Genomic DNA, 15,896 nt, shown 5'->3' with positions numbered 1-15,896 from the left:
GGTGGCTCACACCTGTAATCCCAGCACTCTGGGGGGACGAGGTGGGCGGATCACCTGAGGTTGGGAGTTCAAGACCAGCCTGACTAACATGGAGAAACCCCATTTCTACTAAAAATACAAAATTAGCCTGGCGTGGTTGCGCATGCCTGTAATCCCAGCTACTCGGGAGGTTGAGGCAGGAGAATCGCTTGAACCCGGGAGGCGGAGGTTGTGGTGAGCTGAGATTGCACCACTGCACTCCAGCCTGGGCAACAAGAGCTTGACTCCATCTCAAAAACAATAACAACAACAACAAACAAACAAAAACAAAACAACAACAACAAAAAAAACAAAAAACACGTTTCTGAAAAATCTATGGGTCAAAAGAAAACATTATCAGAGAAATTAGAAAAGATTTCCAACTAAATGATAATCAAAATAAGCCGGGCAGAGTGTTTCGCGTCTGTAATCCCAGCAATTTGGGAGGTTGAGGTCAGAGGATTGCTTGAAGCCAGGAGTTCCAAGACTAGTCTGGGCAACATAGTGAGATACTGTCTCTACAAAAAAATAAGAAAAAAACATTAGCCAAGTGTGCCTAGAGTCTCAGCTACTCGGGAGGCTGAGTGGGGAGGCTCACTTGAGCCCAGGAGTTTGAGGCTGCAGTGAGCTATTATTGTACCACTGTGCTTCAGCCTGGGTGATACAGCAAGATGCTAACTATAAAAAAAAATAAAAAATAAAAATAAAAAAAGTGAAATACAGCCAAAGCCATGCTTAGAATCTAGATGCCCAGCATAGCTCACCCTAGTCTATATTTTGAATATTCCTGATCTTTTAATCCTGCCTCAACCAGGGAGAAGGTCTCACTGAATGCCTGGAGCTCTGCGAAGCCAAAGCTTCTTCAGGTACACACCCTCTTTTACAGGAGGCCTCGGAGCGGAAGGAGAAAGGAGCAGGCTGGCTGTGGTACAGATTTACAAAAGATCCGCGATCAAAGGCCATAAAAGACAGCCGGTTTCTGCCAAGTCCGAGCACTTTAAACATCACCATTCTGAATAAACGACATGAGGAGATGCCCCAATAAGGTGCTGAAAACTGGAAAGGTAATTTTTCCCCACTCCCGTGTAGATACGTCATAGTCTTCGGCTTTTCAGTCCAACTCTGATTCAGTTTTCTAGATAAATAAACCCTCCCAAGACCTGATTCTGTAGCTTCGCCCGAGTGGACGTCATTCGACGTCAATGGAAGGTCTGCCAGCGTAAAAGCGTCTTGACTGAGGCCTGAGCTGGTATTTGCTCAGGTACCTCCAAGGCTCAACAAGAGTTCTGCTTACCTGTCACCAGTAAAAGTCATTTGCCAAGGCATGAATAGTTTATAATCACAGTAGCATGGCAAGAGAAGTAGCTCTCACTTCTCTCTTGATTGACAGGTGTCAGTGTTGAAACTCATTTTGCCACCTCACACACCTGAACTCTCATTTCGCAGCTGCCTGTTGGTCTCCATGTTCTTCTGTTCCCTGAACCCATTTCTTGGTTAACTCAGATCACAGACACTCCCCTCCCCCAGGCTAGAGAGAAGCTCCTCGCTTCAACAGTCCACACTCACACCAGGACCAGTCTTGAGGCTGTGTCAAGAAGGCCCCACTTCCCTCTGTGTTCCTTTGGGCTTAGTGACCTCCACTATCTGGGAAGTCTTCCCTTTGTCAAACCCATACATTTTGCAAAGTTTTAAAATTTCATTTCCCGGCCGGGCACAGTGGCTCACACCTGTAATCCTAGTACTTTGGGAGGATGAGGCAGGCAGATCACTTGAGGCCACGAGTTCGAGACCAGCCTGGGCAACATGGAGAAACCCTGTCTCTACAAAAAATGCAAAAATTAGCCCGACGTGGTGGTGCACTCCTGTAATCCCAGTTACTTGGGAGGCTGGGGCAGGAGAATTGCTTGAACCTGGGAGGTGGAGGTTACCATGAGCCAAGATCGCACCACTGCACTCCAGGCTGGGAGATGGAGCAACACTCTGTCTCAACAACAACAACAACAACAAAAGAAAAAAAAAATTCCCGTTGAATCAGCCTTAGCTGGGACAAAGAGAGTTGACTCCCATTCCTCCCATGATGCTCCTTTGTGTATTTTTTTTTTCACGATGGGGGTCTTCTTCTGTCCCCCAGGCTGGAGGGCAATGTCACAACCATGGCTCACTGCACCCTCTACCTCCCAGGCTCAAGTGATCCTCCCACCTCAGCTTCCCTAGTAGCTGGGACTACAGATGTGCGCCACCACATCCAGCTAATTTTTATTTTTGTTTTTTGGTCGAGATGGAGTCTTTCTCTGTTTCCCAAGCTGGTCTTGAACGCCTGGCCTTGAGCGATCCTCCTGCCTTGGCCTTTCAAAGTGCTGGGATTACAGGCATGAGCCAGTGCACCCAGCCAATCCTTCATGTATTTGAGGACCCTTGAATGACATGGACTAGCCCTATTAATGACATTAGTCACTCGAGTTCCTTTCTCAAGATTAGTCACCAATGTAGCTGTCCCATGGCCTCTCTTCCATCTCGGGGTACTGCTCCCTTTTTGCCAAGGTCAGCCCTGAATGCTCAGTCTGCTGAAGGCCTGACCAAGACAGCACACTGGCAACCCTCAGCTCACTCGTCAGTTCCCTAGCAGTTCTGAGCCTAGGCTGTGTGCTGCTGTTCCTTCCTCCATGCCACCTCCCTTGGTGACTCTGTTTTCGCAGAGCATTGAGAAGCGGAGCTTATGGCAGGGCTTGAAAGGCGGGGACCCTACATGTGGCAAACAGCACTGATCGCATCTGTGCCACTCCTTGGCACGCTGGATGGGGCAAGACGGCTTCAGTAGCTGCCTCTGCCTCCTCTGCCAAGAATAAATGCCCAGACCTTAACTTTTGTTTTTTTGTTTTGTTTTGGTTTTGGTTTTGTTTTGAGACGGAGTCTCGCTCTGTCGCCCAGGCGGGAGTGCAGTGGCGGGATCTCGGCTCACTACAAGCTCCACCTCCCGGGTTCAAGCCATTCCCCTGCCTCAGCCTCCCGAGCAGCTGGCATTACAGGCGCCCGCCACCACGCCCGGCCAATTTTTTGTATTTTTTAGTAGAGATGGGGTTTCACCGTGTTGGCCAGCATGGTCTCCATCTCCTGACCTCGTGATCCACCCGCCTCGGCCTCCCAAAGTGCTGGGATTACAGGCTTGAGCCACCGCGCCCGGCCCCAGACCTTAACTTTTGTGAGAAGAACTTCCTGCACCATGTTCATTTCAGAGTGTGCCTCTTCTACTCACAAGACAGGGCTCTTCCCCAGCTGCAGCAGCAGCCTCAGGGCCACCACCTCGGGTTCAATGTGGAGACTCCAGACGCACAAGGCAGGGCCTGGAAGGGGCTCCAGGAGACAAGGCAGGGGGGATGGAGCACATGGGCAGCCTGCCTCTCTCTGCCAGTTTCATCCACCTCCGCCTGGGCCCCGCCATTCCGCAGGAGGAGAGGAGCTGGGTGTTGACGGGGAGAGAATTTACCTGCTTGGCACTCCAACCCATGGCTAAGGATCCTTCACCCACCAAACTTCACAGCAAGAAGGGTGAATGCAGCAGGACTCACCCTCCACCCCCCCACAGCCAGGAAGTAAAGGGAGGGCCCCCCAGTTCTGCACCCAAACTCCCTCTGGGAGCACCCTAGGCTCAATAAAGGGTTCTCCTTCCATCTTATTTTACTTCCAAATACTTATTTCCTTTTTATTTACTATTTATTATTATTATTAGAGACAGGATTTCACTCTGTTGCCCAGGCTGAAGTGCAGTGGCATAATCACAGCTCACTATAGCCTCGTCTTCTTGCCTCAGCCTCATGGTAGCTGGGACTACAGGCACCCATCACCACACCTGGCTAATATTGGTATTTTTTTGAAGAGACAGGGTCTTGCCATGCCGCGCAGGCTGGTCTTGAACTCCTGGGCTCAAGTGATGCAACCGCCTCGGCCTCCCAAAGTGCTAGGATTACAGGTGTGGTGGCTCACACCTGTAATCCCAACACTTTGGGAAGCCTAGGCAGGTAGATCACCTGAGGTCAGGAGTTCAAGCGCAGCCTGGACAACATGGTGAAACCCTGTCTCTACTAAAAATACAAAAATTAACCAGGCATGGTGGTGGGCGCTTGTGATCCCAGCTATCCAGGAGGCTGGGGCAGGAGAATTGCTTGAACCCCGGAGGGAAAGGTTGCAGTGAGCTGAGATCCCACCACAGTACTCCAACATGGGCAACAAGAGCAAAAACTCCATCTCAGAAAAAAAAAAAAGTGTGTGAAGAAGGCAGATTTCACGTTAGGTGTTTTTTTTTTAATCACAATACAATAATGAGGGTTAGCTTGAACACCTAATTTTTCACCTATTTTCCCCTTATTATTGAATTGTAAGCAATTTTCTTCTTGTCATTAAATATCTTGGAAAACAAAATAAACAAGTCATAAATTGTGAAGTAATGTTTGTAATACACACATCAATAAAAAAAGAGGATCTTCCCTATAGAAAGAGTTTCCTAAAATCAATATTTTATATGATCATTCTTCACTCATCAGATCACCAATATATAATAAGAATGACAGTGCCTGGGCCAGAAAGGGTGTGACAAAGGGCATTCTCTTCAATGTTGCTGGCCAAATTAACTGGTCCATAATGTTGGAGGTCAGTTTGGCATTGTCAAAAGTCTTAAAAATAGATATTCCTTTTGGCCCAGCAATTTTGCATCTCAGAATTTCTCCTAAATATTAAACAATCAAGTAATGTTACAGGTACAAGAATGTTATCTAAGGCACTATAAAAAATTAAGAAAAGCCTCCAGACCAGCTTATTGAAGCAGGCAAAAGAAATTTTTTAATTAAAAAACTTAAAAAAAAAAAACTTGATGTCTAACAACAGATGGTTATCAGGAAATAAATGATGATATTGCTGTTCTTAGAATAATATGTGGGCAGTAAAAATAATCATGTGGTTCTATGTTCCTTGATATGCAATGATATCCATCTATATGTTAAGTGTAAAGAGAAGTTAACAAAACAATATGGATGGGATGATTCTAGTTTTGTAAAGATATATTTTGTTTGTATAAGTTAACTAATTAAAAATATCTGGAGAGATATGTGTGTGTGTATACATACATATATAAACAGTGGTTATCCTTGAATAGAATAAATAAAGGATATTTTATTTTCCTCCTTACATTTCAATATTTTCCAAGCAGTTTTTTTTCTTTGTTGATACAGGGATCCTGATCTGTTGCCCAGGCTAGAGTTCAATGGCACTATCATAGCTCACTTTGGCCTCGAACTCCAGGCTAAAGTGATCCTCCCACCTCAGCCTCCTGAGTAGCTGGGACTAAAGGCATGCACAACTATGTGCAATTTTTAATTTTTGTAGAGATGGGGTCTAATGATGTTTTCCAGGCTGGTCTCAAATTTCTGAGCTCAAACGATCCTCCTGCCTTGGCCTCTCAAAGTGTTGGGATTACAAGTGTGAACTACTGCAGCTGGCTTTTTTTTTTTTTTTTTTTTTTTTTTTTAATGAGCATGTGTTAACTTTAAATTGGGGGTGGTTGTAGTAGTGGTAACTTTCCACTTTGAAAAAAAACATTTCACAAAAACACAATAAAATAGTTGTGGTCCTTCTACACGAAATGACTGAGCAGTTACCAAAAGTCCAATTTTGGTTTTGCATTTTCCCCCTAAGACAGAAAGCTCTGTTTTGTCCACAATGCTCCTGGCAGAGGCTGTGTTCCCTGCGTTCCCCCGCGTCTTCTCCCCAGCCCTTCTGAACAGGTTGGCTTGGTTCAACCTAAATAACACTCAGCTGGTTTGACTCTAAGTTAAGTCCTTGGAGCAGAAGGTACAGATTAGTTTAATCTCATAAATGAACTAATTCCTCTGGAAGCAAAGACAAGTCACAGCTTAATTCAGATCTTCTTCCAATCAATGAAATCCTCGCTGGTGTGGACCAGGCGATCAGCTCAGGCTAGCAGCCGGATGGGCAAGGACGCATGTGTCTGGCCAGGACCCTGGGACCCCAGCCAGTAACATACAGTACTAGTACCCTCACAGTGGCCATGTAATTTATCATTCAGACAGAGACCTTTCTTTTTTTTCTTGAGACAGAGTCTTGCTCTGTCACCCAGGCTGGAGTATAGTGGCATGACCTCGGCTTACAGGTATGTGCCACCATTCTGGCTAATTCTTGTATTTTTAGTAGAGACAGGGTTTCACCATGTCAGGCTGGTCTTGAACTCCTGACCTCGGGTGATCTGCCCGCCTCAGCCTCCCAAAGTGCTGGGATGATAGGCGTGAGCCACCTCACCCAGCATGGAAACACTTTTGAGAGGGATATTTAGGGTTACTTGAGGTGCCAGTTCAACAAACATAAGTAGAACATTGCCAAGAAAACCAGGCTGTAGGGTCGCCCTCCCCAAGGTGCTCATGGCTTTTAAGCTGAGATGGAGGCCTGCGGTCAGCACCTACACAAGCACAGTCCCACCTGCTCTGCCCTACTCAGGAATTCCTGAGAAATAAGAGCAGTCAGCTTCACCGGATTTATGGGTGACTTTAGGGTCTAACAGGGAGGGCTGAAAAAGAGCTCAGAAAACAAAGGTGGGTTCTTTCTTTCTTTTTTTTTCTTCTTTTTTTCCCAAGCCAAACTGTATCCAGCTTTATTAAAGATACTTTCCATAAACAATCATGGTATTTCAGGCAGGACATGGGCAGACAATCGTTAACAGTATACAACAACTTTCAAACTCCCTTCTTCAACGGACTACCCAAAATCAGAAAGCCACTGTAAAACCCAATGAAGTCTTCATCTGATGCTCTGAACAGGGAAAGTTTAGAGTGAGGGTTGACATTTCACATTTAACATGTTGTTTAACAACTTTTCACAAGCCGACCCTGACTTTCAGGAAGTGAAATGAAAATGGCAGAATGTGTCTGAAGATCCACAATCTAGAAATGGAACCACTGCTGTTTTGACAGGTGCCATCTCAGTGGCATCACTGGGAAGTCCAGATTGCCTGACACACTGGTAACCAATGACTAGGGGTCAGTTCCCAACAGATGTCTGGGCTTAAGGGAGTTAAGTCTCTGCTGAAAGATGGAAAGGGAGAAGAGGACATAAAAACAAATTTGTTTTTCCATAGCACAAGGCTTTTGTGCCAAGGTGGCCATGTGTGTCAAAGCCAGGGAGTCCCTCCTCCTGGGAACCAAGAGGAAATCTCTCAAAACTAGCAGGGAAAGGTGTTTTCCCCACATCAATCCAGCTTTGAGACATTCTATTAGTGACATATGCCCCTTCCCCCAAAAACAACCACCAAGTGTTCGGTGTGCTAACAACAGAGCTTAAAAAAAAAAAAAAAGACAAAATTCTGCATTTTTATAAAACCTGATAAAAAATAGTATTTCAAACTGTACAGTCACCAGAAGTACACAGTTATCAAAAAGGCACACACGTCACTTGGCATCTCCAGCACCTTCAGCTTTCTCTGCCTGGTCTGTTTTGGCATTTCCGTTTTCTGCAGGGTTATTCCCCTCTTTGCCAGCATCAGCTTTTCCCTTTTTCCCTTTGGGTACCTTCTCTCCCTTCTTTGCAGGGGCCTTTTTAGGCTTGGGCTCTGGCTTTGGAGGAGCAGGTTTAGCAGACAACCTCGCGGATCTTCTTTGTGGTTCGTCCTTCACCTTGACTTTATCTTCTTTAGCATCCTCTTCAGCCTTTCTCTTGGGCATGGTGGCATCGGCGGCGGGACGTAGGTGCTGGACGCGGGATGCAGCGCGAGCGGGCTTTGGTCGGTCTGGGGGTCGTTCTTGCCTCTTCTTCTTCACACTGCTCGGGGTTCTTACTTTCTTATTTCACAAGCCTGGTTTTGCGTGTTTGGCAGGTGTTGCAGAAACCCCCTGAGCGGAATAGCCCAGTAGCATGCCTGGATAGAGAAACCCTGCTCCGTGCACACTTGCACGGAGCCGCCCTGAGTCCTTGCAGGCCTGCAGGCACAGACAGGGCCGCTTGGGATGTCACTCCTGCAGCTTCCTGGGCGCTGTTATCTCCAGTCTGAGGCTGGACGCTGCTCTCTGAAACCTCACTCAGTCACTTTCTTTTTTTCTTTTCTTTCCTTTTTTTTTTTTTTTTTTTTTTTTGAGACGGAGTCTTGCCCTGTTGCCCAGGCTGGAGTGCAGTGGCACGATCTCGGCTCACTGCAACCTCTACCTCCCAGGTTCAGGCAAGTCTCCTGCCTCAGCCTCCTGTGTAGCTAGGATTACAGGCGCCTGCCAACATGCCTGGTTGATTTTGTATTTTTACTAAAGACCGGGTTTCACCATGTTGGCCAGGCTGGTCTCAAACTCCTGACATCAAGTGATCCATCCTCCTTAGCCTCCTAAAGTGCTGGGATGACAGGCGTGAGCCACCGCACCTGGCCACACTCAGTCATTTTCTAAAGGAGCTTCTCTGAAAGACTAACATCACTGCTCCTCCCAATGACTTGAGGGATACCAAGACTAGAGGTGGAAATAGGGTCCCTCCATTGGATCACTGGGCCCTTCATGGATGCTGTGCTGCCCCCCACAGCCCATGGTGCTGCAGGGTGCCAAGAGCAACCTGTGCCATCCACAGCCTCCAATGCACCAAAGCTATGAGGTACCCTGTGCAGAACTGGGCAACCACCCATCTCACTCACTGCCAACTTTATTCTTCTAAAAACCTTGGAGTCATCCTCAACTCCTCTCTTTCTCTGAAACCATACATCCCATTCATCAGGCAGTTCTATTGAGCTGCCTTTAAAATCTCCCAGGACCCTGCCTCTTGTCACCATGTTGCTGCCTTGCCCTGGTCCAAGCTACCAGCAGGTGTACCTCGGTTATGGCGGTAGCCTCCTGAAGGGTATCCCTGCCTCTCTCCTCACCACCACCCCCCATTCAATGTGTTCTCAAGACATAGCCCTTGGAAATGTAAGTTAGATCATGTCACTGCCATGATCAAAACCCTCCAATGGGCACATCTCGCTTAGGGTAAAAGCCAGCGTTCTTACCAGGCCTCCAGGCCCTTTACCATCTGCACCATGTGTGCCCTGTTATGTTTCTCTCCTTCTCTCCTCCTTGTCTCCACACTGGTCACTCCATTCCTCCACACACTAGTAGTCCTGCTCTAACCTGGGGACCTTTGTGCCAGCAGTCTCTTCTTCTTATGTATGTATGTATGTATGTATTTATAAATTTATTTTTAGAGACAGCATCTCCCTCTGTCACTCACACCAGAGAACAGTGGTGCAATCTGAGCTCACTGCATCCTCGAACTCCTGGGCTCAAGCAATCCTCCCACTTCAGCATCCTCAGTAGCTAGGACTACAGGCATGCCTAGCTGATATTTTTTTCTTAAAATTTTTTGTAGAGATGGGGCCTTGCTGTGTTGCCCAGGCTGGTCTTGAACTCCTGGGTTCAGGTAATCCTCCCACCTCGGCCTCCCAAAGTGCTGGAATTACAGGCATGAGTCACTGTGCCAAGCAGTTTCGTCTTCGTGACACTCCCTTAGCAATGGTCAAATCAACTCTTGGCATCAGTGTCACCTCTCAACCAAGTCTATTCTGACCACTCCATTTAAAACGGCAGTTGGTTCTTTTGGCAACATGCATGTCTGAATTTTCTTATCTGTCCTACTCCATATCACTTCCCACCTCCTAAATGACCACATAATTTACTTATCTATTATATTTACCATTTATTGTCTAGTCCCCCGCCGTGGAAGCTTGTGGGTTTCATGATGGCAGAGGTTTGTTACTGTTGTTGTTCACTGATATATCCTAAGTACCTAGGACAGTTTCTGGCACATAAGCAGTTGCTCCATTAATATTTGTTGAATGAATGGGCTGAGTGCAGTGGCTCATACCTGTAATCCCAGCACTTTGGGAAGTCAAAGCGGGCGGATCACTTGAGGTCAGGACTTCGAGACCAGCCTGGACAACATGGTAAAAGTCCGTCTCTACTAAAAATACAAAAATTAGCCAGGCATGATGGCACGTGCCTGTGATTCCAGCTACTCAAGAGGCTGAGGCAAGAGAATCGCTTGATCTTGAACTGTAGTGAACCGAGATGGCGCCATTGAACTCCAGCCTGGGCAACAGAATGAGACTTTGTCTCAAAAAAAAAAATTGTTGAATGAATGAGCAAAAAGACCATCTCTCTTTACGAATAGGCATGACACCTTGTCACTTGGGCATTGAAGCCACCATGCTTGTGCTCCTGCCTGTGAGTCCTAGAGTCTCTTGTGAAAATATTCCTTCCTCCTAATTCATAGGTACATCTGAATTTCAGAGATAATAGCACGCCTGAAATTAAACTCACCCCAGAGATGGAAGAAAACAGGAGAACTCCCTGAATGCAGCCTCTCCGATGTGGCTCCGTATCAGAGAACACATAGGCGGTAAAATCCAGACTTAACCTCCCAACCACCCAATGACTGCTTGGGCAGATGAATGACAACACCACGGGGTTGTGGCTTTTTTTGGTTATAGAGATTATTATATGGTGGGTATTTGATAAATGATTGAACCTTTTTATCTGCCTTTTTAGCCCAAGAAGCATGTTTGTAATTGCCATTACAAGGTGGTTGAGCATTTCCGAGGCTCATTACCATTGACTGGGCACCACCAGCTTGCTTGGTAGCTGCTCCTATGTGAGTCCTGTCTCGTAGCCCTGGCTACATAAATTAACTGACCTGGAATGGAAAGCTGACAGGTAAGAGAAATGTAGTGCGTGAAACAGTATGATATAGTTTTGATATTTGTCGTGGCCCAAATCTCATGCTGAAATGTAATTCCCAACGTTGGAGGTGGGGCGTGGTGGGAGGTGTTTCGATCATGGAGGTGGATTCCTCATGAATGGCTTGGGCTATCCCCTTGGTGACAAGTGAGCTCTCGCTCTGAGTTCACGTGAGATCTGGTCATTTAAAAGTGAGTGGGCCCCCCCTGCCCCCACTGTCAATCTCATTTGCTCCTGCTTTTCCGTGTGACATGCCTGCCCCCCCTTCACCTTCCGCCATGGTTGTAAGATTCGTGAGGCCTTCCCAGAAGTCGAGAAGATGTCGGCATCACGCTTCCTATACAGCCTGCAGAACCGTGAGCCAGTGAAACCTCTTTTCTTGATAAGTTACCCAGTATCAGGTTTTTCTTTACAGCAATGTAAGAACGGCCTAACACACAGTCATTGATGCAAAAACAAGTGACTAGTTAATGATGTTAATTCTCTTCATGACTTCTCTTTATTTTTATTTTTTATTTTTTTTGAGACGAAGTTTCGGATTTCGCTTTTGTTGCCCAGGCTGGAGTGCAAGGGCGCCATCTCGGCTCACTGCAACCTCTGCCTCCTGGGTTCAAGCGATTCTCCTGCCTCAGACTCCCGAGTACCTGGGATTACAGGCACCCACCACCACACCCGGTTAATTTTGTAATTTTAGTAGAGATGGGGTTTCTCCATGTTGGTCAGGCTGGTCTCGAACTCCTGACCTCAGGTGATCTGCCCGCCTCGGCCTCCCAAAATGCTGGGATTACAGGCATGAACCACTGCTCCCAGCCCCTCTTCATGATTTCTAATTGTAGAAAGCAACAAATGAAGATGCAGTAGGGAGCCAGACACACACACACACACGTATACACACACAAATACACACATGCACACATTCCTGGTTCAAATTAAACACTCTCAGGTGTTAAGTGTGGAATCAATTTATATTACCTTTTCTCTCAGAAGGATTTTTCAAGTTTCCTCCTCTTAAGGTTCAAAAAAAAAAAAGCTCCCGGGCGTTGGTTACAAAGCAGTCATTAATATTGCTTGCAGTTCTGTGGAGATAAAAGAGCATTTACTCACTGGTGAGTGCTCAACCCACTAACTGGCATCTGTCTGGCAAAGAGAAGAATGATGTGTCATTCAGTAGACTTGGCTTCTCCCAGCTGAATTCTGCTTCCTTTTATTCCTCTACGTGATCTGAGTAAAATAGTAAAGCTCAGAGTTAAGCAGGCCCATATGAACATCATCAGTCTCTTTACATGTGTTTTTCTGTTTTAATTTTTGCTAACTCCTTAGAAATATAAACTTTACTATCTTACTAATGCCTGCTTTTCATCCAAGTATCATAGCTATAATAAATATAATTTCTTGAGCACTTTCTATGGGCCAGACTGGGCTGGGGCATTACCTACATGATCTCATTTAGTTTTTACAGCCACCATTCAGAGAAGATTACACAGCTGGGCACTGTGGCTCATGCCTGTAATCACAGCACTTTGAGGGGTTGAGGTGGATGGATCGCTTGAGCTCAGGAGTTCAATACCAGCCTGGGCAACACGATGAAACCTGTCTTTACCAAAAATACAAAAATGACAGTAGCTGTCATCCCAGCTACTCAGGAGGCTGAGATAGGAGGGTCACTTTAGCCTGGGAGGTTGCAGTGAGCACAGATCATGCCACTGCACTCCAGCCTGGGTGACAAAGCAAAACCCTGTCTCAAAAAAAAAAAAAAAAAAAAAAAAAAGCCAGAGAAGGTCACCCAATCCCCTGGTGAGGCAAGAGGAAATCATATGCACTCTGAGAGCCGATTTGTGCAGTCTCATAACTAGAAATGAGCAGGGTTGACATTTGAACTCAGGTTCACCTGAATGTCTTTTTTTTTTTTTTTTTTTTTTTTTTTTCTTTCTTTTTTTTTTAGAGAGAGAGAGAGGCAGGGTCTTGCTTGGTCACCCAGGCTGGAATGCAGTGGCACAATTATGGCTCACTGTCACTGTAACCTCAACCTCATTCCTGGGCTCAAGAAATCCTCCCACCTCAGCCTCCAGAGTAGCTGGGACTATAGGTGCACCACCTTGCCCCGCTAATTTTTTAATTTTTTTTGTAGAGATGGGGTCTCGCTATGCTGCCTAGGCTGGTCTTGAACTCCTGGCCACTGCATTTCTTTTCACTGATTGTCTTGGCTGACAACTTGGTGCTCACTTTGGAGATTAATTCCACCTTGCCCTGTACTATAAACTCAACGTGTAGAGCAAGCCCAGGTCCTCCTGTGCCAGCTGAGTTCCAGCTTGTCCCCAAGCCTCTCAGGGCACTCACCTTTCTTAGTTTCTCTGCCTTCCAACCCAGGCTCTGTTGAGAATAGAGTTTTGCACAAATCCATGTTGTGAGTTCCATGTGAGCTGAGTTCCATGTGAACCTTTGTGCCCCTCTACTAGGTGCCCATTGTGTCCATAGTTGTTGAACTAAGCCTTGGCCTCCTCACCCATGACCTAACCCCTTTCCTAGTCTGTACAGGCTTTTGCCCTCTCACTTGCTGTCAGCCTCTGTCTGCCATCTTCCTGTACAGATCGATCACTGTTAGCTGGGCATGGTGGCTTACACCTCTAATCCCATGTACTTAGGAGTCCAAGGTGGGAGCACTGCTTGAGGGAGGCCAGGAGTTCCACACCAGCCTGGGCAATAGAGTGAGACCCCGTCTCTATAAAAAATTAAGAAATTAGCTGGGCATGATGGCGCATAACTGTAGTCCCAGCTACTCGGGAGACTGAGGTGGGAGAACCACTGGAGCCCAAGAGTTCAAGGCTACAATGAGCTATGACTATCTCACTGCACTCCAGCCTGGACAACAGAGCAAGACCCTGTCTCAAAACAAACAAACAAAAAGAGTCGCTGTCCACTTTGGGCTGTTGCTCACCTGCACTGCTAACCCTGTTCCACCCGCAGCAGCCCTATGTCCTTCTCCTCTAAGCCAGTCCATGGCATGGAGGTACAGAAGCCAAGTCAGCTTACACCGTGAGAGTGAATGGGAAGTAGATCCTTCCAGTCACAAGGCTTTGGGTTTTTCAGAGTGGTTAGAATAGGGTAGGCAGACGCTTCCTGCAGCTTCCATGTTGCTAAACAGTTTGCTCCTTTATTCCTTTCCTATGTGCTAGGCACGGTCTAGACTGCTGCCACTGCTCATGGATAAACGCAGATATAAGTGGCATGTGCATAGGGTCACCAGAATGGTAGCATTGAGGATCCTCCCCAGCTCAGAAAACTCTTATAAACACCAAATGATAAACCTGAGGCCAAAAGACAGCCAAAACCAGCCAAGGAATGATACACAAGGCAAGCATTCTCAAGGACACAAAGCTGAGTGTGCTGGGGCTGCCGTTTCGCATCTCACTTCCAGCTTGTCTGGACAGAAGAGCCTCACAGCTATCAGCTTCCACAGGATGAGAGAGGTTCAGACAAAGAGCGAGAGCGAGTTTGCCAGAGTGTATGACTGCTTCCAGTTTGGGGGCCGGGGTCTTTATTCATTCAGTAATTTTTACCAAGCACTTTTGTTTTAGAGATCGGCTCTTGCTCTGTCACCAAGGCTGGACTGCAGTGGCACAGTCATGACTCACTGCAGCCTTGGACTCCAGGGCTCAAGCAATCCCCCTGCCTCTGCCTCCCAAGGAACTGGGATTACAGGTGGGTACCACTGTGCCCAGATAATTTTTGATTTTGGTAGAGACAGGGTGTTGAACTCCTGGCCTCAAGTAATCCTCCCACCTCGGCCTCCCAAAGTGCTGGGATGACAGGTGTGAGCCACCATGTCTGGCCTATGGCGCATGTCTCATGTGCCAGGCCCTACTCTAGGTGCTGGGGACCGAGCAGTCAATGAACAAGACCAAGTCCCTGCCCTTAGGGAGTTTATTTATTACTCGAGTAGCAGGAAAGAAATCATAAATACATTAAAAATAAAATGACCTTTCCTAATGCTCACAGATAAATTAGTGTAAGCTTAGAGAGGGCCACATGCCATGAAGAAAATACACAGAGTGGGCCAGGTACGGTGGCTCATGTCTGTAATCCCAGCACTTTGGGAGGCCAAGGCCAAACCTGAGGTCGGGAGTTGGAGACCAGCCTGGACAACATGGTGAAATCCCGTCTCTACTAAAAATACAAAAATTAGCTGGGCATGGTGGCGGGAGCCTGTAGTCCCGGCTACTTGGGAGGTTGAGGCAGAATTGCTTGAACCTGGGAGTTGGAGGTTGTAGTGAACCGAGATTGTGCCACTTCACTCCAGCCTGGATGACAGAGCAAAACTCCATCAAAAAAAAAAAGAAAAGAGAAGAAAATACCCAGAGTGACAGGATAGTGATACTAGGAAGGGAAGGTCCCCCGGGGAGGGGCACTGCAGCCGAGGCGTAGGAGGTGGAGGTGTGAAGGAACCGATCATGTGAGACTCTTGGGGGATCATTCCAGGCAGAGGAAACAGCTGGAGAGAGCAGAATGGATCTGCTCTAAGAAGGGGCGTTTGCGCAGCTCTTGAACAATGCTGGGTACAGATACCCAGAGGAAGAGGCGGGCATTCCCAGGAGAAAGGGGCGAGAGGAGCTGTGATAAGGGAGGGCACACACCAGCAGCAGGTAGAAGAAATCGGTGCAACGTAGGGTGGAGGTGGGCAGTGGCAAGAGCTGTCAGGGAGGGCTCTGGGTCAGCTTGCCGGCTGAGATGAGCCACCCAGTGACCCCGAGTCCTCTCCAACCTGCTTCTCAGGAGAAGGCTGATGCTGTCCTATGAAGCAAAGCAGCTACTGTGCATGCTCCGGAGGGAGCTTGGCAAAGCCGGCTGAGGGCCTGAATGTTTCCATTCTAGGGTGGCTTTGTGCCCATATATTCTGAACCCAAAATCAAGATTCTTTGTCCATCAGGTATAAGTACACTTACGCTACAGGATGGACTCTGGAGGCCAATGGGGAGCTCTCCTGTGCTTGCAGCCTGTGGCGCAGTCCTGCTCTCAACACGTGGGTGCTGTCCACCTCCCTGACTCTGCAGAAGAAGCCACTGTCCACCCCTACCCAGGTAGCTCTGCAAGCAAGGTGACTAGAGCAGAGGCAGAAGAGGTTTTCGAGAGGACAAA

General features: G+C 47.2%; 1 protein-coding gene across 1 annotated transcript; it reads right to left on the bottom strand.

Moving 5' to 3' along the window:
- Positions 1-7,466: 7,466 nt before the first annotated feature.
- LOC126962886 (non-histone chromosomal protein HMG-17-like) lies at positions 7,467-7,839 on the bottom strand. Its single transcript, XM_050804555.1, has one exon. It carries the CDS (start codon positions 7,737-7,739, stop codon positions 7,467-7,469), a length of 273 nt encoding a protein of 90 aa, XP_050660512.1. The 5' UTR covers positions 7,740-7,839.
- Positions 7,840-15,896: the final 8,057 nt, after the last annotated feature.

Source organism: Macaca thibetana, chromosome 9 (assembly GCF_024542745.1).
Source record: "Macaca thibetana thibetana isolate TM-01 chromosome 9, ASM2454274v1, whole genome shotgun sequence".
In the NCBI taxonomy this organism is placed as follows: domain Eukaryota; kingdom Metazoa; phylum Chordata; class Mammalia; order Primates; family Cercopithecidae; genus Macaca; species Macaca thibetana.
This window is presented reverse-complemented; position numbering and strand designations above follow the sequence as displayed.

What these genes read in the sequence shown, in the direction of transcription:
- LOC126962886 (XM_050804555.1), bottom strand. Translation starts at nt 7,739, where the DNA reads ATGCCCAAGAGAAAGGCTGAAGAGGATGCTAAAGAAGATAAAGTCAAG.